Source organism: Phaseolus vulgaris, chromosome 1, assembly GCF_000499845.2.
Source record: "Phaseolus vulgaris cultivar G19833 chromosome 1, P. vulgaris v2.0, whole genome shotgun sequence".
Lineage (NCBI taxonomy): Eukaryota > Viridiplantae > Streptophyta > Magnoliopsida > Fabales > Fabaceae > Phaseolus > Phaseolus vulgaris.
The window spans coordinates 44807331-44832741 of NC_023759.2; the positions used below are offsets into that span (position 1 = coordinate 44807331).

Sequence of the window (25411 nt, forward strand, 5' to 3'; positions counted from 1 at the left end):
GTGTTTGCATTAGTTATAACTAAAAAATAGTTAGTTTAGTTAATATTAAATTTGTATGAAATTATATATTAAAATTACTTCTAATATTAAAGGGACGTAATCTTAATTTTTTCAAAATATTAGTTTCAAAAATTTTAATTTCCCTCATTATTGATATATTTGTTGTTTTAGTTTTAAAAAATATATAAATGATTAAATTAAAGTTTAAAATTTTTTTAAAAACATTCTATGTAATTAATTTATTCTATATATAACTCGAAAATAATTTATAATTAAACGTATTTTTAAAATTTGAGTTGGTTGAAAGTTTATAATTCTGCATGACATTTAAGTAAAAATAATATGTTAAATTGGAATTCTCGATCCAGGGAATATTATATTATCATACAATGTATTCTTTTTTTTCTTTTTCTTAGAAGAGGTATATTCGAATATTTTGTTAACTTCATAGACAAACGTAAGCAGTTGGTTAAATTCTAAAGAATCTTGCATAGCCATATGAAAACGATAGCATACGCATAGCCAAAGAAGTTACAGCACGTTTCGTGTCCTTTCATCAGAATTCAGAACTAAGATAGTAATGGAATTACGAAATTTTCTTGCCACACGAGCGAAGAAGTCTTTTGAGCGATACTCACACCGAAATTCTATAATACCAGTGTAAGAAGCAGCACGAGAGTTCAGAAGTAGGAAAAGTAAAGAATGAATGCTATCTTAAGGAAAAGGAGCGAAATTCAAACACAAATAATTTCATTTGAAGAGAACTTCATTGGTCATGAACTTTTTATATAAATGGGTTTAGAATTCATCGGCTTCAGGGTGGAAATGGAAACCATGGTGAATTCTAATATCCAAAGTTTTGATTGCACAGAATGAAAATAAAGAAAATGACCTTATACATAATTTTTTTGATTAAGAAGCTATCCCGTGCTATAACTTTCCAAAGCATTGAAAGCTATGGGAAGGGTAGTACAAAAGTCTATACTTCAGGGTTTCATCACCAGCTCCTTGATATAATCAACAACTCCCTCGACATCCACGGTCCAAACAACTGAAACAGGAGAATAACCTGTCCATGGGTTGCTCATATTCCAACTGCATAAATGAATCCAATTATGTTGAGCCCAATATGAATATTTGTAAAAGAAAATAGTGAAAAATAGTAGTTTTAAATTTGGACAAACTTTTTCAATCCTTGATCCAGAAGTGTATGCCCAACACAGATGCCTTGTGTCTCTACCCTCACAACCCCTTTCTGGTATGTAAAAAGATCTGGACGCACAAGGGCCACAAAACTGACGGGATCGTGGAGGAAAATTCCTGAAAGAAGCCAAATCATCATTCCCAAGGCAACTTCAATAGTTGACTGTATATGTAGGAACCACAACTTGCGGCATCGAAGTAGAATGAAAAATTACCATGGACACCATCAGATTTTGCATGCCAGTCCCTATAGAATTTGCATATGTCACTCAAGAAGGGAGCATACTTTCCTTGAGATTCCTTCAGTTGAATGAGATCAGCATCTGAAATCAGAAGACAATGTTCAACTTATGGTGCCTGACCTAGAATAAAAGTAAATAACTCAATATAACCCGGAAATTGGAACAATCTTCGATTACAATCCGACCTGTGAATTGGACTTGGGTTGTGATGTTTATTCCGACAACAACAATATCTGCTCCAGAGGTAAACACAACATCTGCAGCTTCTGGGTCTCCATAGATCTGCAAGTAGAATAGTCATAATTTATTGAGATGAATTACTATTACTGGAATTATACTAAAATGGAAATCCATTTATTGGCAGTTATGTCCATTAATTGCTAGCAATATTATTTAAGTAGAACAGTGGCAATCTATTTTGCTAAGTGTGTTAACTGTAAAGAAAACAATGGAAAATTAGGAAATGCACAATTTCAGTAAACGTTTACAAAGAAATTAAGGCTCAGTTTTAAACCGATAACTTGATGAGACTATTAATTAGATACATAACTGCATTGATATTGGATTTATAAGATTTCTGCTCCATATTTTTTTCAAACGTATGAAGCTTACCAAATAAAAAATGGAAATGCCCGTAGAAAATTAATTCGTTTTTTTTCTTATTCCAAGAAGCATAACAAACAGAAATCACCACTTACATTTGCTTCTGCAGCAGGGTTTACATTGCCCAAAGCAAAGAATGAACCACCGAGTATAACTATTCTCTTCACTTTGCTTGCAAAGGATGAATCTCTTTTGATTGCCTAATAATGGAAGTGACACTACTAAATCAATAAATATACACAACTACAAAATTTGAAATTATCAAAGGACAACCATAGAGTACAAGAATTAGTGAGCAACTTACCAAAGCCACGTTTGTTAGTGGCCCAAGTGCTAGCACAGATACTTCGCCAGGATTTTCAGAGACCTTCTCTACCAAAAACTCACAAGCGCTCTTCTCAATCTTCTTACCTTTAGGTAAGGGTAGGAATGTGTTCCCTAGACCATCTTCACCGTGAACAAAATCAGCAATACGAGGCGTTCCACCCTTTTATAGAAAATAAATCATAATTAATACCAGCAAAACGAGAAGCTCTAAAAAGAGATGTAGCACAAAATAAAGCCCAATTTCAATTAAAACTGAATTTGACCGAATCCACATTAAAGAAGCTCAAAAGTACATATTAAAATACCTTCAATGGCTCAGAGCTGCCCTGTGCAACTGGAACATTTTCACGGCCTGCGATCTCACACTATCCTTTTTGCATATTAAAACAACAATCAAAAACACTTTTACACAAACACTAAAGAAATGAAAAGTTTCTATAAACTAGTGCTTAAACACGTATACAGGAAAAAACAAATCAAAAGATAAAACAAATTGAGGTTCCCTAACAAGCTAAGTCAATGTGTGCATATAGCATCTATATAAATTACTTTTCTTTTAGCTTCTCCGATAATTAAATGCACAAGTTGATTACAGCTCGGAAATGTTCCCGAAAAAGTTGATCCGAACAACGCGATATTAAAATTGACAATGAACACGTACCAACAGCAAAGCATTGCGTGTGGAAACTTCCGTCATTGCATTGCCAAAGATGCTTGTCAAACCCAGAACCTCCACATCAGGACTTTGAAAAGCCATCAAAATGGCCATGCTATCATCTGCAGAATCACAAAAATGCCAGTCCTATTTTAACTAGGAAACAAGTAAATAATAAAAAAAAACACCGTTCAAATACCAATGAAAATTCACCATCCAGATACCAACACAAGGATCTCAAACACCGAATCCCACCAAAACTATCTCAAATCCAAAACACAGCAAATTAAAACTCAAATTTCACATAATTTTTTACGTGTTAATGAAGGAAAGTGCAGAAACATCAGGCTGGGGTTTTCTCAAGCGGTGACGGAGTTTTTTTAGGGAAGAAAATGAATAAATAACGAAACTATTAAAAGCAGAGTTGCGAGACGTGTGAAAAGTGAAAAACTAACCGATCCCAGGGTCGGTATCGATAATAAGCTTCTCGGCGTTTCCGAGAACGCCGTTGACGGCACCGTTAGGGCTGTTCACCTGCGAGGCCATGATCTGATCGGAGAAGAGCTAGGGCTTGAACGAATTACCGGCGACGAAGAGGAATAGGAAAAGTGGAGAGACGTAGGAATTTATATATGTACGTATGAGAATATACGTATGTGTGTATGTATGTATGTAGATACTGGAGGGAGCATACACACATACACACGAGGGGAAAATGCAGGAAGAGGATTAGGAAGATGAAGAAGCTGAAGCGAAGGTTTGAAGGGTGAATAAAAGAGATAGATTCAGGATTATAATATATAATGCCTTGGCTGGCTTCGAGTGCAACCAAGCTTTTCACCCCCTATGTAATTCTCCAATCAAATCCTGCCACGTATCATCCAAATCGCATTTTTTAGAATCCTTTTTCGCATCCTCAGACACAACTTCCAACGCTTAAAGCTACCAATCATACAAAATTTAATACTCATAATAATTTTTTTCCTTAAAAACATTACACCTTTAAATAAACTTTTTTTTTCTCATTTACTATTAATTTTTTTTCCTCTTACATATGCTATTTTTTTAAGTTAGGGTTAAGACAAATGTTCAATGATTTATCTCATTTAAAATGCATGTGTGTTTATCGGGGTGACATAATTTCAACATTATATTTAAAAGAAATAACTTATGAATATAACCTTAATACATTTATGTGGTTTACACATGGAGTCCTGTTAAAATTGATGTTATTTGAAAAAGTTATGAACTTTTCGGGTCCTTTTTTATTCTCTTTAAATGCTTTATTCTCCTTAGAGTAGAGTACACCTGGAATAATTTTTAAAAGGTTGATTTGCATGCCATGTACTTATAATGATATGATTCTATTTTCAACCTTTTCTTTAAATAACATAAATTAATATTAATAACTGAAATGATTGAATAAGTGTTAAATTAATTATAAAATTTAACCTTTAAAAATTTATTTAATTTTTAAATTATTTATTAAATAATTTGTTTATTTAAGATAAGTTAGTCATTTATAAATTGTGTAAATTATAGTTTGTTTGAATTATTAAGTGTGAAATAATTTAAAAAATGTAAATATGTTTATGGTAAATATTAACATTATAATTAGAGTAATGTTGATAATTGTAATAGTTCATAAATTAAGCTTGATGATTAGAATTTGAAGAAGATAAATTTGATGTCATTGAATTAAAATTAAGTTATAAAATTGGAAAATTTAAACAGAATGAAAAGACAGCATTAACATTAATAATTAAGACATTATTACATTATTTTAAATGTCGATACTTTCGAGAGAGTGAAAAAAAAACTTACATTTCTTGCAGCCTCGTGTAAGCCTTTTTTCTTCTAAGTGTATCTTTAATAAATACTTGTATTGATTGTTGTTGTGAACAATAAATAATGTTTAATACAAATATTTACAGTGTTGTGTTTTATTATATTGATATAACATTTGGCTAACATATGAAATGGAGCTCATAAGAGAATATCATAACTTCCATAAATATATATATATATATATTTATTTATTTATTTATTTGTATTAAACATAGAAATATGAGAATTTTGGTTCCTTTCAACCAATTCCATAACATGCACAGTTTAGAAAATAATCCAGCTGATATGTTATTTAGGTAAATAATAAATTAATTTATGTTGTATAATAAAAATCATGATCGTCCTCTACAAATTAATAAAGAAGAATATATTTTATAATTCATATTGATTTTACAATTTATTTAAAATGGCCATTAAGTTAATTTTAATATTTTTAAAAGGGTACCTGATAAAATAGTTCTTTTATTGTCTAAATAAAATGAATTTTGTATTTTTTCTATTTTAATTTAGTTTCTTATGTTTATATTCGAAATATTTTGTTTTTTGTCTTTATAAATTTATTCTATTTAATATTGAGTTTCAATGGCGCTTTATATATGTCATGACAACACAAAGTATGTTTAAGAGAAAAACAATACCGATTTATAAATTTATTGCGATAATCAAAACTTAAACGTAATGAACTATATAGAAATCAAATTTCTTAGACATATAAATAAAAAATAAAACAAATTATGGATATAAAAATATTTTACTTTATCATCCTTATGTAGAAATGTCCAAGAAAACCATCAATTATATTATTTTATTAAGAATCAAGTTTAACTTCTTTCGAAAAAGCTTTTACACAACTCACGTGTCAGAAAATTCCAATTAAAATTAACCTCTGTTTTATAACTTTATAAAGACTAATCTTTGTCAGAAAAATCAACTTTTTAATGTTGTGTTTTCAAACACGGAAATCATTATTTTAATTTGAATTTTCGTCATTTTCAACCTTTTTTCTTTTTAAAAGATAATATAACTGTCTAGAGAATGTTTTGTCCTCAAATCCAACCAAACAACACGAAAGGAACAGAAAGTGAGGTTTATGATGAACTTATTTATTAATCATAATTACTTACAAATTAAAACAACAAACACAACATTACCACGTTCCATTTTTAAGGTTAACTTATGTATTATATTCTAAAAATATTTTTTTTAAAAGTAGTTTAATTTCATATGAAACTAATAATATTTCATTCTCAGAAATTATTTTCCATGTCAAGAAAATAACATAATATTACATTATTTAGTTGGATTATTTTATAATATAAATAATATAAAGTGTAAGATTGAATTAGAATTAAAATTTATAATTAAAATATTATATTTTATTAAAAAAATACAAAATTATTGAAAAAAAAATATCCATTTTTAGAATCTTAATATGTGTTCTATAATATCTTACCAGATCTCATGTTTTATACTATCTGTTAAATTTTATTATTTTATAAATTTGTTGACCTTTTAAATAATCTGTATTTAAATTCCCTAAATTGTTTAAACAAAAAATAATTTGAGAATTTTATATACAAACGAAAAAAAAAAGAATAAAAATGTAATGAAAAGAAGCCATCCCATTACCATTTTAAGGAGTCAATAACTTTTTAACTCTTTCGAATTAAAAAATAATCGTTTTTTTTGTCTGATATTATACCAGCTAAGGATGACATGGAGGATAAGACTACGAACCAACGTGTGATCCTTCCTTGTTATGAAATTTAAGATATATTTTTTGAAATGAAAGATATATTAATAGGGTTCTCATGCCACCACGTTTATGTTACAATTCTACGATATAATAGAAAATTCATGCTCATATTACAATATATTATAATTATAACTTTTTAACATTTATAATTAATGCGTACTAATAATATATCAAAGAGTTAATTATTACTTATAAAAGCCTCACGTGACCAACGTGTGACCTAACTGATGCAATTTTAAGTCACGAATGATTGTTTTAACTATTTTTTTTCATAAATTACACTATTATGATAAAAAAAAAACCTTTAAACATCTTTATATAGTTCCATATTTCCACAACAATTGTTGCGGCTGCAAATTTCCACATGCTGCCAGGCTTATAACCAGTATGCACCAAAATGCCACTGCATAATTCCAAATAAATTGCTGTATATTTCCAATATTATAGCATGTATTGACATTAAGCATTTAAGGTGGGAGTATCCCTTAGAAAATTATGTAACTTAATTAAATAATGTGAAGTAGATTTTTAGTTTTGTGGTTAAGTACGATTTAATAATATAAAAATTTTTAAAGTTAATGTGGAAGGTTATATGCATCTTTTAAAAATGATAAAAATATAATTTTATGGAGATTGAGAAATACTAAGAAGATAGAGTTTTGTCTTTTCTTTAGGATTTCATTTCCTTCTCCAAGACTAGAAAAATAATACGTATTATCGGGAGAGTTACTCCGTTCTTTCTTCTAACGAGTAATTAAAGTAAGTTGTGCGTTTTCTTGTTATTATTTCATCTTTCTTTCTTTCTTTAAATATTGAGCTGATTTGGTTGTAAGCGGTTTCTACAAGTAAACTTCCTTTGAGCGGAAAAATCAGGTTGTTCATTGTCAAGAAAGAATATAATAAAAAAAATTTGCAAAAGATAAATTGAAAAAAGAATATTGAAGAAACTACTCATATTGGTAAATGTCAATTTTTGTTATAATTGAATGTATAATTATGCATGCTTGGTAATACTTTCAACTACTCCAAGTCTTGAATAAAATTTTGTAACCCATTAAATTGAAGTGTGACCTCAGCATGTTACAAATTAAGCTTCTATGGTGGATACAACAATGATGGATTGTTTTACACTTTTCCATGAAATCACTCGCTAAAAGATACATATAACTAAATGTAGACTTACTTGATTTAACACAAACAACAAAAACTGAATTTGTATATCCAATCACCTTAGGATAATTAGATCTCCTATAAGTAAGCATGTGGTTATTTGTCCATTGTAAGTATCTCAAGACTTTCTTTGAACCTCCATCAAACTTCCAATAATAACAAATTCGTAAGATATATTTTCCATCTGTTTTCATTCCAAATAGTTATTTAGTAATGCATAAGACTAAATTTATCTCCTTTCTATATTGAAGTTAAAAATGTAAAATCATTTTTCCATTCTATTTTTTCTAAAACTTTATTAATATATGTTTTTTTACAATCCTAATAATTCTTGTGATCTATAACATAATATTTATATTTCTATCACAAATAAAAAAAAAAACTAGGTTATCATAAATTTGAACCGTAGACATTAAACTTTGTCTGAATTTGTTTAGCGAAGCAAATGGGGTTGTCTTTTATAGTTGTGGAATCAATGATATTTCAAAAAAGATTTAGTTTTACACGTGTGCATTATCTATTCTCGATAAACTTATATGTCAATTATTTAACCTTTTGCTTAGTATTGATTAAGCTTTTCTGAGTCGTCACTGATGTTGTTTTGGGTTTGCCAGTGTTTAAGCATATATGGTTATTAAGAAGTTAAACATTTTTCTGTCTCTCAATTTTTTATGATGTTGGCTGGTCATAGAGTAAGGCACTTAGCTTATTAAGTGTTACTCGATTTGCTTCTGTTAGGTGATTAATCATTTTATTAACTTTCTATGGTTACTATATATTTTGCCTTTCTTAGATGGAAATAATAATGTTATCTGCTATTGTATTTGCTTGACGTGGGTACGATAATTTTTTTTATAATAAAACTAATGAATACGCTATTTTCATAATATTCTATTGATGTAATTACATTTTTTTTCAATTGTATTTTCTTTATATTTTTCATTACCTTTTAACTTGCTAATGAGAGTTAAAAAGAAAAAAAATAGTAAAAAACACTATTAAATAAGTGGTATTGTAAGTTCATTTCAACCTTATAAAAACATTAAACCTATTTAGCTGACCACAATAATTCCTCTAAGAGAATATTTAGCCGACCACAATAATTAAGAAATGTATGAAACACATGGAGGCATGCAGCGTGCCCTAAACCTACACAACAACACTTGTCTTTTGCATTATCAACTTAAATCCATTTCAACATGTGCAACCACATGACATATTTATCTTATTTGTACTTCTTTATTCGTGTAATCGTGAAAGCATCAACTATTTAATTTACAAAAGTTTACTAAGTAGACCGACATCACCAACTGATTAATGATTAGTATTTCTTAATTTTTTTATTAGTCCATTAATAAGAATGAACCTACAATAATTATATAAATTAGTATAAGTTCTAAAGAATTAGATACGTAATAATTTTAAATTATGAATGTCTGATTTAAGCGTCGGAGTACTTTTTTGTAGGTACTATTTAAGTTCAAAGCAAATGAGAAAGAGAAATTGAAGAACGAGTAAAACTTAAGCTCCGAAGAAATAAGACGAAAAAAATTTGTTTCCATCGTTATTTTAATTTCAACTTCATTTCAAAATATATTAATTATATTAAAACTACTTATTTAAACTGATTAAGTAATATTTTTATAGTTAATTGACCTGTATAATATATTGTATAATATATTAGTTTGTATTAAAGTGAGTGTAGTATAATACTACATCATCTGCCAGAACAAGAGATGTAATAATATCTACATATAACATTAGCTACATCTACACCTGTCGCACTCTTGAAGAAGCCACCACAAAACATTCACCTGAACCCACTACACGCACCTCCACCAGCCCCTTTCTCTGCGAGCCCCTCCATGAATCCTTTGCCCACTTTCTGCGTTGCCATTATAGCATCCACCAGTGGCATGATTTTTTTTATTTATTTAAAAAAATATTTACACTTCATTAATTTTAAAATTTGAATTTTAAAAATAAAAATTATTTTTTAGATTTTGGAAGATAAAAAAGAAATAATTGTTTTAGAAAAGTTATTTTATAATATTTTTTATTTCAAAAATTATTTTTAAAACTTATTTTTATGTTATGGAAATTAAATTTTGAAATTTATGAGGAGGTAGAGAAAGAAATTTGATAGTGGTGTTGTATACTAATAAAAAATATAAATTTGTTTTCTCTAATTTTTGTTTTTTATATATATTATAAATAATTTATTTTTTTTTAATTTTAATAAAAAAATTATTTTTTATAAAAGCTATCACTTATACAACGTTCAAGTAATTAGCGACATATATATGTCGTTCAAGTAATTAAAAACATTTAAAAATTATAAATGTTATTAAATTTAAATTTTTACTCGTTCCCAAATTATATATTTATATTGTTTTATTATGGATTTGTTATTTGGGGCCTTGTCCATATCTAATATTTCTTTTGACATTACTATTAGACTTATTTATTGATCTAATTTATAATTAAGGCTTGCAAGGTAGACTTTCAATATCAGAATTTGAAATCTTGGTGAACCAACTGTTCTGTTTAGATGATAGACCGAAATGTCTTGGCTGGTATCTCAGTCAACTTAATTCTAAATACTTGAAATGTTGACCGATTCAATAATTATAATTTAATACTTATAATATTAATTATAACTTTGAATTACATTTAGTATTTACGTTATTTTTATTACAAATAAAATAGTTTAAGCTTTAAAATTACATAATTTAAAAAAAAAACACCACGAAAAATTTGGAAATTAACTTAACTTGAAAATATCAAAATATTAGATAGAAAACTGCAAAAAAAGACTATTATAATATTATTATTTTTTGTAGTATATAAAAATCCCTATAGGATCCAATGCACATTGCGAATTGGGGAGACTTAAAACTGAAGAAAAAAAATATTTTTCTATAAGATTTTTTTGTTTTTTTAATATTAAGTACCCAGTTCATATAGTTAGAGGGTGGATTGTGATTCATCTTTGTACTTTAAAAACATAATTTTGGAAGAATTATTATCCCTACTTAAATCAATTATGATCAATAACTAAGAAAGAGTTTTTTTATGTTGTATTCAAGTGGAACATAAGATATATAACCTCAATTTTAGAAACTAACCGATGTAGTGTGTTTACTTGTTAAATTTATTGAGATCCTATATAAACACTTTCTACTCTTTTTTGTCTCAGCTGTGTTTATAATATTCTATGTAAAAGTTTCAAAAATAATAAATGTAAAAACAAAAATTAGTAATGAAAATAATTAAAAGAGAGTATTATTATTACAGTACAAAGTATATTATATATACATATACATATAAAGTTATGTTGTTTTACGCACCAACATAAATATTGATTCCAAATGTTAAAACGTATAGTCATCAAATTCAAAATGAAATTTAGTAATTGTTGAAATGATTTATTTTGCAACGAAAGATTGAGTACATCCAATGAAAGATTGAGTAAATTCAAAGGCTCAATTCACTATCTATCACCATTTACACTTTTATTTTTCTATCTAATACTCTTTTGTTTTTATTTCCCTATTTAACATCCTTTTTTTTATTTCCCTATCTAACACTATTTTATTTTTTATTTCCCTATCTAGCACCATTTCAAAAATAAATAAAAATAATAATATATTAATTTTTTTTATATAATTTTAATTTTGAATATATTAAAAAATAAGTATTTTTAATGTTTAAAATAGTTAGAAATATAATTCATGAATAAATAAATGAATTTTTACAAAATAAAAATAAAAAAGTAATAAATTAAAAATGTTTAGTTTAATTTTTTTTTAAGAATGAAAAAAATAAAAAATTAAACTCTACAACAACATAAAAGTTGAATCTATAAACATAGATTAATATTTATTTTTATTATTATTTATGATGTAATCATGTTAATTTCAAGTAAAAAATACATGACATAATTATAAAAAAATCAAAGTCAATTAGTATTAATTAATATTGAACGCACAAATAATATTGAAGTGTTTATCTACCTAAATGCAAAATCCTAAAAAAAACTAAGGCAATTGCTACACTTAATGCTTAAAAATGAAAAGAAGAAAAATGTAAAAATAAATAAATATAGAAAATAAAAACAACAACATTGCAACAGATCTTTCGTGTTACTAAAAACTATTTGATGGAACTAAAAAATGAAGAATATTGATCTGCATACACTGGTCAAATACTATGCCCAAGTCCTGACATGAAAATAACCTAAGTCAAGTCGAATAAGGACTAATATGAACATAAGAGAACAACATGATCGAACAAAAAAATGTTCATATTGTCAAACACCAGGACACACAAAAAAAACATGTCCCAACATTATTGGATTGTGCACTTCTCGTCATTAATTATGTTATGTTTCATTTCGCACACACTATTTAATGTACCATTGAAAAAAATATTAAATGAATGATCGTATTTAATTTATTTTTCTTTTTATGATCAACATCTACTTATTTAGTATCGTTTTATATCTCTTATCTTTATCTTGTTTGGATTTTTATTTATTTTTATATCTTGTATATTTATCTTATTTTGTTTTGCCTTTATTTTATATCTTATATGTTTTTAGTTATTATTTTTTCATACCATTGTTTATTTATTTTTGTTTTTTGTTTTTATTTTATTGTTGTTGTTTTTATTTTCTATACTTATTTATTTTTGAATTTTTTTCTTTTAATTTTTAAGCATTAAGTGTAGCATTTGCATTAGTTTTTTTTTTAGGATTTTGCATTTAGGGTAGACACTTCAATATTATTTATGTGTTCACTATTAATTAATACTAACTGACTTTGGTTTTTTATAATTATGTCCTGTATTTTTTACTTCAAATTAACATAATTACATCATGAATAATAATAAAAATAAATACTAATTTATGTTTATAGATTCAACTTTTATGTTGTTGTAAGGTTTAATTTCTTATTTTCTTTATTCTTAAAAAAATAATTTTAAACTAAACATTTTTTATTTTTATTTTGTAAAAACTCATTTCTTTATTCATTAATTATATTTCTAACTATTTTAAACATTAAAAATACTTATTTTTTAATGCATTCAAAATTAAAATTATCAAAAAAATTATAATTTATTATTTTATTTATTTATTTTTGAAATGGTGTTAGATAGGGAAATAAAAAATAAAATGGTGTTAGATAGGGAAATAAAAACAAAAGGGTGCTAGATAGAGAAATAAAAGCAAAAGGGTGTTAGTTAGGGAAATAAAAGTGTAAATGATGCTAGATAGGGAATTTACCCTACATTTCATAGAAAAAAAAAAGAAAAAAATGAATAAATAGATAAAAAAATGTAAAATGGGCAGAAATGAGAAATAAACTTAAAAAGTAAAAGTGTTATTCTCATTCAACCTCGCAACCAAAATAAATAATTAAAGATACTAAATACTTCTATTCTTAAACAATTAAACAGGTCTTTATAATTTATATTTAATAAAAGTAAAAAATATATATAACGTTATAAATTATATTTACATATATTTAGTTTTTAAAAACCAAATGATTTCATTATCTATACTAGCGGCTTATTTTTTCATTTATATATATATATATATATATATATATATATATATTTATGTTTAATATTAAAATTTAAATAAATAATATTATTATTTGCACATTTATCTTAACAATATAAATTTATAGTATATTATAAATAAAAAAATGACATTATCATTATTATGTAAAATTATTATACTTTGTGTGAATTGGCTTAACCAATGCAAGTAATTGATCATCATTATAAGTGTTTTATTCTTTACAAATTTTATTTCCTAAGAATGTCACACACATTAACCACTTTTGCAATTCAAAACCGTTCATCTTCTCCATTATTTCCACTAATATTTTTCTTTCTCTCAAATTTGAAGATACATTACTCTTTCTATGCAACTGTTTGAAAAGTAACCACTTTTTCAATTCAAAACCGTCTCCAACGTCTATTTCAATTTAAAATTGTTCCTCCGCATATATTACATATTTTAGAGAAAATAAGAAATGACAACAATGTCCATAATATAATCAAATATTTATATAAGGATAAAATAGGAAAAAAAATTAAGAGCGGTTAAAGAGGAGAATCCCCTTTATATATAGGTGTAGAAGTATAGATATATATATATATATATTTAATTAAATATGTTTAAAATAATTAAATAATTATATTTTTTTATCACAATAAATCAAATGTAATATTATTTTAGTAATGTGATTCTTAATGAGTAAAGAAATTGAAGTTATTAATTTATAAAATAAACTAAACATCTCTATTGGAAAAAATAAAATAAAATGTATACATTAAAGAAATAGGAAAAACAAAATAAGGTAAATAAAAGAGATGAAATATGAAGAAAATTAGCAATACACATTTAAGAATCTAAAAATTAGAGTTTTTGAAGCATTGAGGAGACGGAATACATGGTGAAGTGGCTGTGATGAAATGTGAAGAGGAACAGTTTCAGAATCTCAAAATTAGAATTTTGAGGAGACGGGAGGCATAGTGGCAGCCAAGGAAGACTATGTGCGCTTGCATTTAGATGTTGGAAGGGTCAACAATGAAGGCATTTGCTCACGCTGAGCATCACAGCTTAGAACTTCTCGATTTCTTCTTCTCTATCTCCTTCTTCCTCTTGTGCTTGAGAAATATGAAAGAAAACGCACCAAAATTGAATTTGTTGAAAGAATACCAAAATTGAATTTGCGCGCACTTGGGACTCTGAAGAAAGAACAAATAGCATCAGACAATAGTTTTTAAGATGTTTTTATATTCTTCCTCTCTCATAGTTTTCTTATATATAATTTTTTTTTGCCTAGAAAAAGTAACCGTGCATAAACCCACATTTCACCCCTCTCTTCACTCTTCTCTAATAAAACGTATCAATCTCTTCACTCTCCTGGCCATTAAGTAAGAACAAATAAAATAAAATTTTAAAATTAAAAAACGCTTATTTAATAAAGAAGAATATTAGTTTTAAAACAGAAAAGTAACCAATTTCTCCACACACCCATGAGAACAAATAAAATAAAATTTTAAAATTAAAAAACGCTTATTTAATAAAGAAGAATATTAGTTTAAAACAGAAAAGTAACTCATTAAGTGAGAACAAAAATAAATTAAAGTACCAAACTCTCCACTTTCCTGTTAGTTAAGTAGTGAAAACAAATAAAAAAATTAAAAAACTGTTTTATTAACTTCTAAAATTATAAAATGTCCAAATAACCAAAATAAATTGATAAAACAAAATATTAAGTAAGGATAAAATAGGAAAACAATTTAGAGCAGTTAAAGTGGAAAATCCAAAATGTCTAAATAACCAAAATAAATTGATAAAACAAAATATTAAGCAAGGATAAAGTAGGAAAACAATTTAGAGCAGTTAAAGTGGGGAATCCCCTTTATATATAAGTATAGATATACGTTGAATAAAAGTTTGGTTTAAATATTTCTTTTAATTATATAAAGGGTTTAATGGAAGATCCAATAACTCATAGATAAACCTTTTAATTAAAAAAAAATTATCATACTTTTTTATAACTTACACTATAAAAAAATGGTTTTAACATAAGTTTATTTTATATTATTTAGAGTTAAAATCTTTATTAAGTTATTTATCCAGAATTGTAGTTTTTTTCGCTAAATCATTCATGGGGAACGTGTTCCCCAAGATTTGTTAAACCTCAAGAAAATCCTCCTTTCAGAACTCCTGTTAAATATCATGGGTTTAAGAACTTGTGTAAAAAACTATGGTTTTCAAAATCTCTGTAAAATACAATGGATTTAAAAACATCCGATAAATTTCATGGGTTTAAAAACCTCAATAAAATACTATGAGTTTCAAAATTTTTGTAAAATTACTTGTCGTTTTAAATAACCTTCAAACTCATTTTTCACTATCTCTAATGATCCTCTTGACTTCTCCCTTCCACCGCATACACACTGTTTCTAAAGAATTATTTTCTTGTAACTTTCGTTGTACAAACTAAAATCCCCTATTAATGTTAATTTTTAAAATTTTTAAATATAATTAAGAATATGAAATATGTAAAACATATTTTTGTATATAGTTATAGGTTATTTAAGGCTAATTAATAATGTGATGTGAATAGATATGAGGTATAACAGATTAAATTATTCATTTTATATCTCTAATCTAAATTAAAAACGTATTTACAAGTTTTACATAACAATACATATGGGCAATTTAAAAGTTTACTTATCAATATTTCAATATTATTAAAATTAATAAATTTAAATAGAAGACTTGGTTTTAAATAATTTCCACATACATTTAATACAATAATAGTTATACGTTGCTATCTGCTTACATATTAAAAATATATATGTTTCTAAAACATGTCTCTATAAAAATTTATTAATGTTCTCTCTCTCTATATATATACAAATTTAAATAATGCAGGCAGGCCTAATCTTTAATTTATTAATTGTGATCTTTATTTTGTTTCAGATTATGAGAAAAGTGAGAGAACTATTTTTTTTTCATATTCATATTTTACACTTTGTGACGACTTTTTATTGACATATTTTAAAAAACAGAACATTTGAAAAAAAAAAAAATTTATTTCTAGAGATTAGAAATATGTTTAACAAAAATCATTAAATAAAAATAAATTTTAAAAATAAACAATAATTAGTTATTATATTAACAAAATTATATACCATTTTAGAAAATATATTTTTTTATCTAAATTAGTTTCTATTAGTGATAAATAATTTTTAAATTGGTATCTAATTAGATAACAAAGTTTTAGATAACAACTTTAGTATTTAAATAATTGGTAGATAAAACTTTGATAATTAATTAGATATCAATTGATCTAATTTAGATATAAAAAAATAGTTTCTAAAAATAGTATATAATTTTGTCAATACAAAAATTAATTACTTTTTGTCTATAGAATTAATTTTTATTTAATAATATTTTTTTTTTTAGATTTTGGATGGTATCCAATTATTTCTTCATCCATAAATCATGATATCAATCACTAGTTAAGCTAAATTTCCAGTACATGAGACATTTTTTTTTTGAATTTAGAAATTGAATCAAGAAATATTTTCATAATATAAAGTATTGCTAAAAAAACATTCAAATCCATTTTTCTCCTAAGAAATTGTGTTTTTTTATAATAAAAAAGTGAGATAAATTAAAGTTATTGAATTAATGCTTAAGTTTTTTATTTATTTAAGAATATGTGTAAGTGTTATATGTACTTTAGGAGGTTTATTGTAGATATATTTGGATGTTTAACTTTAGGAGTGAGGTTGAAAATAAAAAAAAAACAAAGTGTTTTAGACTTGTTTCGGCTTTCGTTTTGGGTTTAATATGAAAATAAATACAATTGAGAGTTAACTTGCTAAACACGGGGTGTAAATATAATTTACAAAACTTCATATATCTCAGAGAAAATACTTATTAGTCTTCCATTTTAATAGAATTTTTTGAATTTTTAAGTTAAGTAAATGTTTTTTTTAGAATTTGATGTTTTTTAATAAAGTTGCATTTGATCTTTTTAAATATTTAAATATGATTAAATAAATGAAAATTTGTATAAATTGTTATTTTTTAACTGGTTTCACATAATCATTTATGTTTTATGAATTATTTTTGAATTTTAAGGTAATATAATAATGTAAGAGGAGATAATATATTATATAAAAACTATGTTGATTATTATAGACTTATTTTATTTAAAGAACTTTGATATTTATAGTTTAATTTGTTGTAATAGAATTATGGTTATATTTTACCCATTTTTCTTCATACTGAACATTTTTATAACTTAACTTGTGGTTTAAAAAATAATCGAATCTTATAACTCGTAATAGTTTATCTTATCGCATGAACAAATAATGTTGATTATTTTTGTTGAATGTTGAAGAGAACAATAACGTAACAGATGCAGAATCTCTAGAGTTTAAATTCTACATTTTTGTGTCCATCAAAAGTTCTAAAGTGTTTATGTGATGAGTTGGATGAGGTAGATGTGATGTTTACAGATTTTGACATAAAAGAGTGTAATTGAGGGGTAGGATTGACAGGTTCTAGATTTTAGCATATGAGAGGGATATATACTTGATGTTATAAGTATTTATAAAAAGGATGTTTGATGAAAAAAATTGTTGTTATTAATTTTGAGATTCATCTTAAAAGTATATCTATAGCAAAAATTTATATAACTAATTTGTAAAGAAAATTAATTATCTAAGAAAGTAAATTATCCGTGGAGTGTGAATGCAGAGAATATCTATATTTTTTTTATTGAAAAATGAATTTGGCACGTTGGTTAAGAAGGTATGAGATAAGCTTATTATTTTATTATTTATTTTAAAATAGATAATCTGAGTCTAACTATAACTAAGTCTAACGCATTCTTCTCACCAAACACGCCTCCACTTAATATCCCTGGTTTTTAATTTTTTGAAGGGCGTTTTCATTATTAATCCATTTAACAACTATTTAATTAGCGACCTAATTTATATTTATGGTCTGAACATTGTGAGTTATTTTTTAGTATTTGTCTCTAAATATATGGCGAGGTTCGTTGAACTTGATGTGCCGGTTGCCTTCTTCTCCACCACAACACTGCCGTCAAAGCCAGGCTGTCTGTTTTTCATTCTCACGTTAGATAAAAGAAAATTATCAGAAATCTAATTAACCATAATGCATAATTTTCTCCTCCCAAATCTCCACGACATAACTTCCTTCACTTCCATTAATTAATAATAATCAATAACTAATATCCTTTTCCAAGGAGCACTTCAAAATGATTAACACCAATTTGTCTCCTTTCGCGGTGCCTTCCTCTTTTTCTTTCTTTAATATCCTTTCACAGTTCCGACTCTGTTAATCATTCTCCGTTAAGATTCTTTCATCTTTTCTCTTTCCTCTTTTCTCTACCCACTTTCGTTCTTATCTTCTTCTTCTTATTTTTTTTCTTCTTCTTCTTCTTTTTCTTCCCCAACCCACGATCATTCCCTATAAATCAGGTACTAACTCTCTCTCCTTCTTCTCCCATATCAATACCCCTTTATTTTTCAATCTTCTTTTCAACAATTTAAATTAAAAGAATTATTTTCTTGTAACCTTCGTTGTACAAACTAAAATCCCCTATTTTCGGCACTCCCCTGTTCAATTTCCAATCTGTGATTTCTCTATTTATACGTAATAATTCCCAACGCCTGATTCATCACTTTTTCAATTATTCCTCCAATTTTCGCCGAATCATCATCAATCCCGCCATTCAAATATTCTGCATCGTTGTAGATTTTTTTTCTCACAGATCCAGACATGGCGGAAGAACACCGGTGCCAAGCTCCCGAGGGTCACAGACTCTGCGCCAACAACTGCGGCTTCTTCGGTAGCCCCGCCACCATGAATCTCTGTTCCAAATGCTACAGAGACATCCGGCTCAAGGAAGAAGAACAAGCCAAAACCAAATCCACCATCGAAACCGCCCTGTCTTCATCCTCCGCCGCAGCAACAGCAACCGTCGCCTCCACCGCTGTGGTTTCCTTGCCTGCGCCGGTTGAATCCCTCCCTCAACCGGCGGTGGTGACCGCGCCGGACGCGTGCGCACCGCTTCAGGCGAACCGGTGCGGCGCGTGTCGGAAGCGCGTGGGGTTGACCGGGTTCAAGTGCAGGTGTGGAACGACGTTCTGTGGGAGCCACAGGTACCCCGAGAAACACGCGTGTGGGTTCGATTTCAAGGCGGTGGGGAGAGAGGAGATAGCTCGGGCGAATCCGGTGATCAAAGGCGAGAAGCTACGGAGGATTTAATCTGCGGCGTTGATTGGACGATTTGATTTGATTTGATTTGAGTGAGTTGATGCGGAGCGTCCGTGGTGGACCTGTGATAGTAGGAATGGATGGAGCGTGTGTAAAAAAATCTATCTATTATTATGACGACACTGGAAGGGTTGAATAAGTCATGTTTTGGTGGCTTTGCTTTGTGTTCATTAAAAATGGTAATGCTTAGGTCCACCCACGTTCGGAATTTGAGGGACCCTTTTCAAATTCAAATGTAAAAAGCTAGTAGCACTCTAGTTTCATATTTTTCTGTGCCAAATTATCCTCTGCATTGTATTCCATTTTCTGCTATTGCACTCTCCACCCACTCCAATATAATTTTTAAAACTCACCATCATAAATAATTTTCTAAATTTTTCATTTATAAAATACGCTAGTTTAGGGAAACATGTTAAACACAATCAATTCTTACACTGCGTGAGTTATTCTATTAATATGTTAGCAAAATAGAAAACAGTATCCTCGGTTGTTATTCGGGACCATTGCTCTAATTCAGTTCTACCCAAACAAACACTTTTTCTTATTCAAATAATAAATATTGGTACAGATGGGGTTCATGTGGCGTATATTTGAATCGTGCATTAAGTTTAAACACGATATTATAACTGCATTGAGCTTCTCACATCATATATCAAAGAGACTTAGTCACATGTTATATTAGAAAAAGTAATATAAAACCATCAAGAATTTATACTACGCGTTTCCAAACTATCATTTTCCTTAGAAAAATTACCTCTTCAACTACGATTTTATAGCTCTTCGTTGGGAGCATCTTGTTGATTCCAACATGCTTTGGAACTGCTTAAAGTCTCTATCCAAACTTCATCAGCTACAACTGCATCAGTGTCGTTGTTTCGGTGCCACGACCAATGTGCATGTGTTTCATTTAGTATTCTCAACCTTCCATGTCCGAAGCTTGGTTCTCGATACAACGAGAGCGGACTTGGAGGGTTCTTAAACCTAGTATCAACAATAAACATACATTAAAACGTAAGTATTGAAAATTATTAATAAAACGTAAGTATTAAAGTATCTCACATTAACGCAAGTCCCTCTCGATTTCCTCCATCTCCAATGGTCACGTACATGGGTCCACATGAGTCAATCTTATTATCGTAAATTCGAGTCTGCAATGGATTTAACTAGTTAGTAAAAACAAAACAAAATAAATACTGAGTTTTATTACAAGTTAAAAAAAATGGAAGTGTGACGTACGAAGCGTTCATATGCATGAACATGACCAGCAAAAACCAAGTCAACACGGGCCTTATAAAGCAACCCTTCCATGGATTGTCTCATGGATTCTCCTTCACCTTGGTGTGCCTCATTTGTGTTATACCAAGGTGCATGCAACACCACAATGACCCAAGGTGTCTTGACCCTGTCAATGTTGGCGAGATCAGATTGAAGCCATGTGTATTGCTGTGATTGGGAGTGAAAGTCGGTGTAGGAAGCTAGCATGATGACATGGGTAGCGACAAGCTGAAAGGAGTAATAGAGGTTTGAGGTGGAAGCACTTTGTTGGAAGGGCATAGGCCAACGAGCATTGTAGGGTTGGAAGGGTTGTGGGTAAATAATGGGGAAAATCTCAATCTCGTGGTTGCCTTCAGTAACCATCCATGGCCTTTTACTAGCATAGGGTTCCACTAAACGACCGAAGGAGTCCCACAGAGGTTGTTGGGAGTCTGCATAGGATAGATCTCCTGGTAACAATGCCACGTCGTACTCCCTACTTTCAACATGTTTCAAGGTTGATGCTGTCCATTCAGTTTGTCCCAAGTCCCCTACATACATACAATCATACACATATTTATGGAAAACATTATTCATAGACACATCTCTTGGTTGCACATGGTACAAATGGTAAAACAACAAATATAAGTGATTCATATGATTCATGATTCATGTTGTTTTTATGATAAAAACAACAGAGAAGTGTAAGAAAAAAGGAGCTAGGGCAACTGCACTACTAGTTCTTAAATAATTAATGCTCTACTTTTTGTTAACAATGGATTCTATTAAGACACATCTCATTAGAAACTAGTCCTACATTTGAAGCTAAAAACCATCACTTGCTTATCTAATCTCTAATGCTTAAAAAACATTATATGATAAAAAGCTCTGTTTAGGAGGTGGTGGGTTGTTTAGCTTTTTTTTAGCATTTTATGTTATGAACATTTTAATAATTTGTAGTGGCATAATCAATGAGATGTACTTTGGCATAATCAATGAGATGTAACTTTCTGTGGCACCCTCTAATAATCACTTCAACAGTACATTTAAAGGCAAGATTTTTTTTGTGTGTGTTTGGTTAACAGCAAGATAATTCGATTCATTCTGAAATGTAAAATTACATTCTAAAATATTCATTTAGGAACGAAATTACTAATCTAAGAAAATTAATTGAAAAGCAAACAAGTATGAACCATGAAAAGTATTATAATTTTTTTTGTGTTATTAAATGCTTTTGAAATACTAAATGAAAAGCAAGTATGGAATAGAGTCTGGGTGGAGCACTGCATGCAGCTTTTGAAAGAATACATACTGCAATTAGCATGCTTGATGGCAGGAATAGAATTACTGAGTATAAGAATCCTATTCTTTACAAGGATGATGAAAAGTTGAAGGCCTTGAATGGGATGAAAAATGCGAAATATGTTACTGATACAAGACCAAAATCTTTGAGAATCTAACAAGAACCACCACAAATAGGGTGCCGCGGGTGATTGAAGAGAGCAGAGAGAGAAAGGTGAAAAGTGTTTAGGGCTTTTTATTTTAAATTTTTTACTGAAGGAAAAAACAGTATTTTCCAATTTGTTATGGGATACCTAAAGAACACATGGGGGGTGCAGGAAGAAGTAGCCATGTGTCTTCCGGCCGATTTCATACTAAGGCCCAAATTTTATTTTCTATTCTTGTATATTAAAATTGAAGTCAGAGCCCAATAGAAAAAAAAGGAAAAGAAGAAAGTGAGTTCTTCTCCGCCACATCAGAATTAAAAAAATAGAAAAATAAAATATTTATAATAAAGAAGAATGTCCCTTTTACGACACCTTAATTAATATTTTATAATAGAAATATTAAAAATAAATCAAGGTCTTGTTTTTTAAAGTTTCGTAAAATGTTTAGACATATCCTAAAAAAATTGAGTGGCAACTGCCAAACAAAGTGGTGTACACTTAAGCCACTCTTGTATCCTTAAAAGATACCTTATCCCTATATTCCTGTCCCACACCATCTTTGCTTTGCCTTCAAGAACACAACAACTCACTCACATTAACGTGAAGATTAACCCAACTATAGAACTAGTTTATGCCAAAGAAGAACCCACACAGAAAAGTAAACAAAATGGTGAAGCAAAAGACTTAATACTCGCTCACAGTAAATGATTTATTATTAGTTTATTCATTTTTTGTGATAAAAAAATTAATTCCAAACGAGAATGACTTACCAACGACGACAAATTCAATAGGGAAGTTGGGTGGAGGTGTATTGAGAGAAAACTCTTGGCCTGAGCCTCCACACCTGTAGAAGTAAGTGGTGCCTGGTTTCAAAGGACCAATAACAACGTTGTGAATCTTGCCGGAATTGTACAAAAAATATCGGTACGAGGTGTGCTCCCCCGTTGATTTTGCGCTATACTTCCCTGCTTCTGTTCCGTACTCCACCACGGATTCTGCATGCTTCTCCTCCGTTATCCACGAAACCCTCATCTTCTCTTTCCCCACCAATGAAATGTGCACCTACATGACCAAATTGCAAACCTAAACATTAGCATAATTGAGCCATGCATGCATGTCTATGGGAAGTTAATAATCATAACTTGCTATGAACCTGTTGAGGATCAGAATGGGAGCCATGGTGGGGTGTGATGATGAGTTGACCAGCTGGCTGACGAACGAAATTGTTGTCTTCAGAAAGTAGGGACTGTGCGAAGAAAAGGAGGCATAGGGTGTGTATGAGTATTGGGAACTCCATAAGAGAGCTTCTGCATTTCCTCATCATGTTCTTCTGGTTTTGGGTTGCTCTTGTTGATTCATGAAGTTTGTTGATGGAAATGAAGGGAACCCTTTTGAGTTGGGAGGGCCAATCATATAATGGGGTTGCGGAATTTACACTGCATGAGATGGAAAGTACATTTTTGTTCACAACACCTTGCTTTGGAGTTCTGTTTCTGTCTATTGGAGATGCGTGCATGCCTCCATTGAGTAATAAAAAAGAATTGTGTTACCACATAATTGTATGCACATAACCTTCTTCATTTATTTTAATTTTTTTTAAAATGAGAGTTTAAAGTATTTACAAAACTTTGAGTATGGTGAGAGATTTTGAATATGTAGAATCAATTGTAGTAAATATCAACCGATTATTTGTGTTTATGAATTCACTTGACTTAATTAATCAGCTCCATAAAACTTATAAATCATATTTTCTGTTGCTTACTTTGATTGAGAGATAGTTAAAAACATATAAATATACACTATAAAAAATATGCTTATTAGAATGAGTCAAAAAGGATACTGGTATAATAAATGGACGTAAAAGTGTAGTTATCATTAAAATTTGGAAGTTAAGTGGTGTGTTTTTTTTGCGTACCTCCCCACACAAAATTATATTTTATATTATTTATTTAAAGAAGCGTGTGTTTAGCATGACCACATAATTTTTAAATAGGCTTAGGCTTAACTTATATGTTGCCCACATAAAATCATATTTTATATTGTTTATTCAAAGAAGCGTGGACTTAGTCAACGAATTTACCACACAATTTTTAAATCAGTGTTAACCTTCATAATTTTATTACATATTTAAATTTAATTTAATATATATATATATATATATTAATTATGTTTGTGAGGGTCTAACCTACAAAATTTTAAATTTTTATTATTATTTATCTATACCTATATATAAAGGGATTCCCCTCTTAACTGTTCTTAATTTTTTTTCCTGTTTTATCCTTATATTAATATTTAATTTTATTATTGTATTATGGTCATTGTGTCATTTCTTATTCCTCTCTTAACTGCTTTTAATTTTTTTCCCATTTTATCTTTATATTAATATTTAATTTTATTATTGTATTATGGTCATTGTGTCATTTCTTATTTTTTCTACAATATTTGGTATACGTAGTGGGGCGGTTTTGAATTGTAAGAGAGGTGGAAAAGAGGTTTTGAATTGAAAGAGATGTGGAGGAATTAAAAGAGAGGTGGATGAGTGGTTTTGAATTGAAAGAGATAATTTATTTTGAAAATTAATTGCATAATGAGAGGGAGTGTCTGTTTTATGAGAGATAAATAAATATTAGGAAATGTGAGTAGTGACCAAACGTGAACAATTTGATTATTACTGAGCTGTTACAACTTTCTTTAGTAGTTTTCACCGTTACCATTTACATCCACTCTCTTACGAAAGAGTAGTTTTCACCAGTTACATCCACTCCCTTATAAGGAGTAGTTGAGCGGTTACCACTTTCTTCCACTTCCTTATAAGGAGTAGTTTTCACCAGTTGCATCCAAAGAAAAAAAATGCTCATAAATTTTGACACATTTTGAACCCTTTTCCTTCACGCTCCATATTCTTCTCCTACTCTCACCCATCTTAAGCCCTCTTCAATCACCACTGTACAACAACAACCATTGTTTACTCCTTCTTGCGCTTCCCAAAGTGTTTGAAGCAGAGACATGTCTCATTGTTATAGGATTTGAACATTTTTGTTTCTATTGCTTTCT

The 25411-nt window shown here is 28.6% G+C and overlaps 3 protein-coding genes across 4 annotated transcripts; 1 reads left to right on the plus strand and 2 right to left on the minus strand.

The window, feature by feature from the left end:
* Positions 1 to 748: 748 nt before the first annotated feature.
* Positions 749 to 3823, minus strand: LOC137814557 (uridine nucleosidase 1). The gene is made up of 9 exons (XM_068617362.1): positions 3486 to 3823; positions 3037 to 3152; positions 2681 to 2740; positions 2353 to 2535; positions 2144 to 2248; positions 1631 to 1727; positions 1419 to 1526; positions 1185 to 1320; positions 749 to 1095 (listed from the first exon to the last, which is right to left on the minus strand). The coding sequence occupies exons 1-9, from the start codon at positions 3574 to 3576 to the stop codon at positions 987 to 989; spliced, it is 1005 nt and encodes a 334-aa protein (XP_068473463.1). The 5' UTR covers positions 3577 to 3823; the 3' UTR covers positions 749 to 986.
* A 14822-nt stretch (positions 3824 to 18645) lies between these two features.
* Positions 18646 to 19935, plus strand: LOC137814560 (zinc finger A20 and AN1 domain-containing stress-associated protein 4-like). 2 transcript variants are annotated; one of them, XM_068617364.1, is made up of 2 exons: positions 18646 to 18856; positions 19134 to 19935. In XM_068617364.1, the coding sequence occupies exon 2, from the start codon at positions 19158 to 19160 to the stop codon at positions 19644 to 19646; it is 489 nt and encodes a 162-aa protein (XP_068473465.1). In that variant the 5' UTR covers positions 18646 to 18856; positions 19134 to 19157; the 3' UTR covers positions 19647 to 19935. The 2 variants fall into 2 exon arrangements, with proteins under 2 accessions (XP_068473465.1, XP_068473466.1); XM_068617365.1 differs by having other exon boundaries at positions 18722 to 18856; positions 19150 to 19935.
* A 237-nt stretch (positions 19936 to 20172) lies between these two features.
* On the minus strand, positions 20173 to 23796 carry LOC137814558 (purple acid phosphatase 22-like). Its single transcript, XM_068617363.1, has 5 exons — positions 23511 to 23796; positions 23128 to 23419; positions 20892 to 21460; positions 20715 to 20803; positions 20173 to 20636 (listed from the first exon to the last, which is right to left on the minus strand). Exons 1-5 carry the CDS (start codon positions 23679 to 23681, stop codon positions 20426 to 20428), a joined length of 1332 nt encoding a protein of 443 aa, XP_068473464.1. The 5' UTR covers positions 23682 to 23796; the 3' UTR covers positions 20173 to 20425.
* Between the last annotated feature and the right edge of the window lie 1615 nt (positions 23797 to 25411).

What these genes read in the sequence shown, in the direction of transcription:
- LOC137814558 (XM_068617363.1), bottom strand. Translation starts at nt 23,681, where the DNA reads ATGATGAGGAAATGCAGAAGCTCTCTTATGGAGTTCCCAATACTCATA. An exon ending in CCCATTCTGATCCTCAACAG is followed by an intron (nt 23,420 to 23,510) that starts GTTCATAGCAAG and finishes TTGGTCATGTAG; the next exon opens with GTGCACATTTCATTGGTGGG. An exon ending in TATTGAATTTGTCGTCGTTG is followed by an intron (nt 21,461 to 23,127) that starts GTAAGTCATTCT and finishes GTATGTATGTAG; the next exon opens with GGGACTTGGGACAAACTGAA.
- LOC137814557 (XM_068617362.1), bottom strand. Translation starts at nt 3,576, where the DNA reads ATGGCCTCGCAGGTGAACAGCCCTAACGGTGCCGTCAACGGCGTTCTC. An exon ending in CGATACCGACCCTGGGATCG is followed by an intron (nt 3,153 to 3,485) that starts GTTAGTTTTTCA and finishes GTGATTCTGCAG; the next exon opens with ATGATAGCATGGCCATTTTG. An exon ending in CTGGATCAAGGATTGAAAAA is followed by an intron (nt 1,096 to 1,184) that starts GTTTGTCCAAAT and finishes TCATTTATGCAG; the next exon opens with TTGGAATATGAGCAACCCAT.
- LOC137814560 (XM_068617364.1), top strand. Translation starts at nt 19,158, where the DNA reads ATGGCGGAAGAACACCGGTGCCAAGCTCCCGAGGGTCACAGACTCTGC.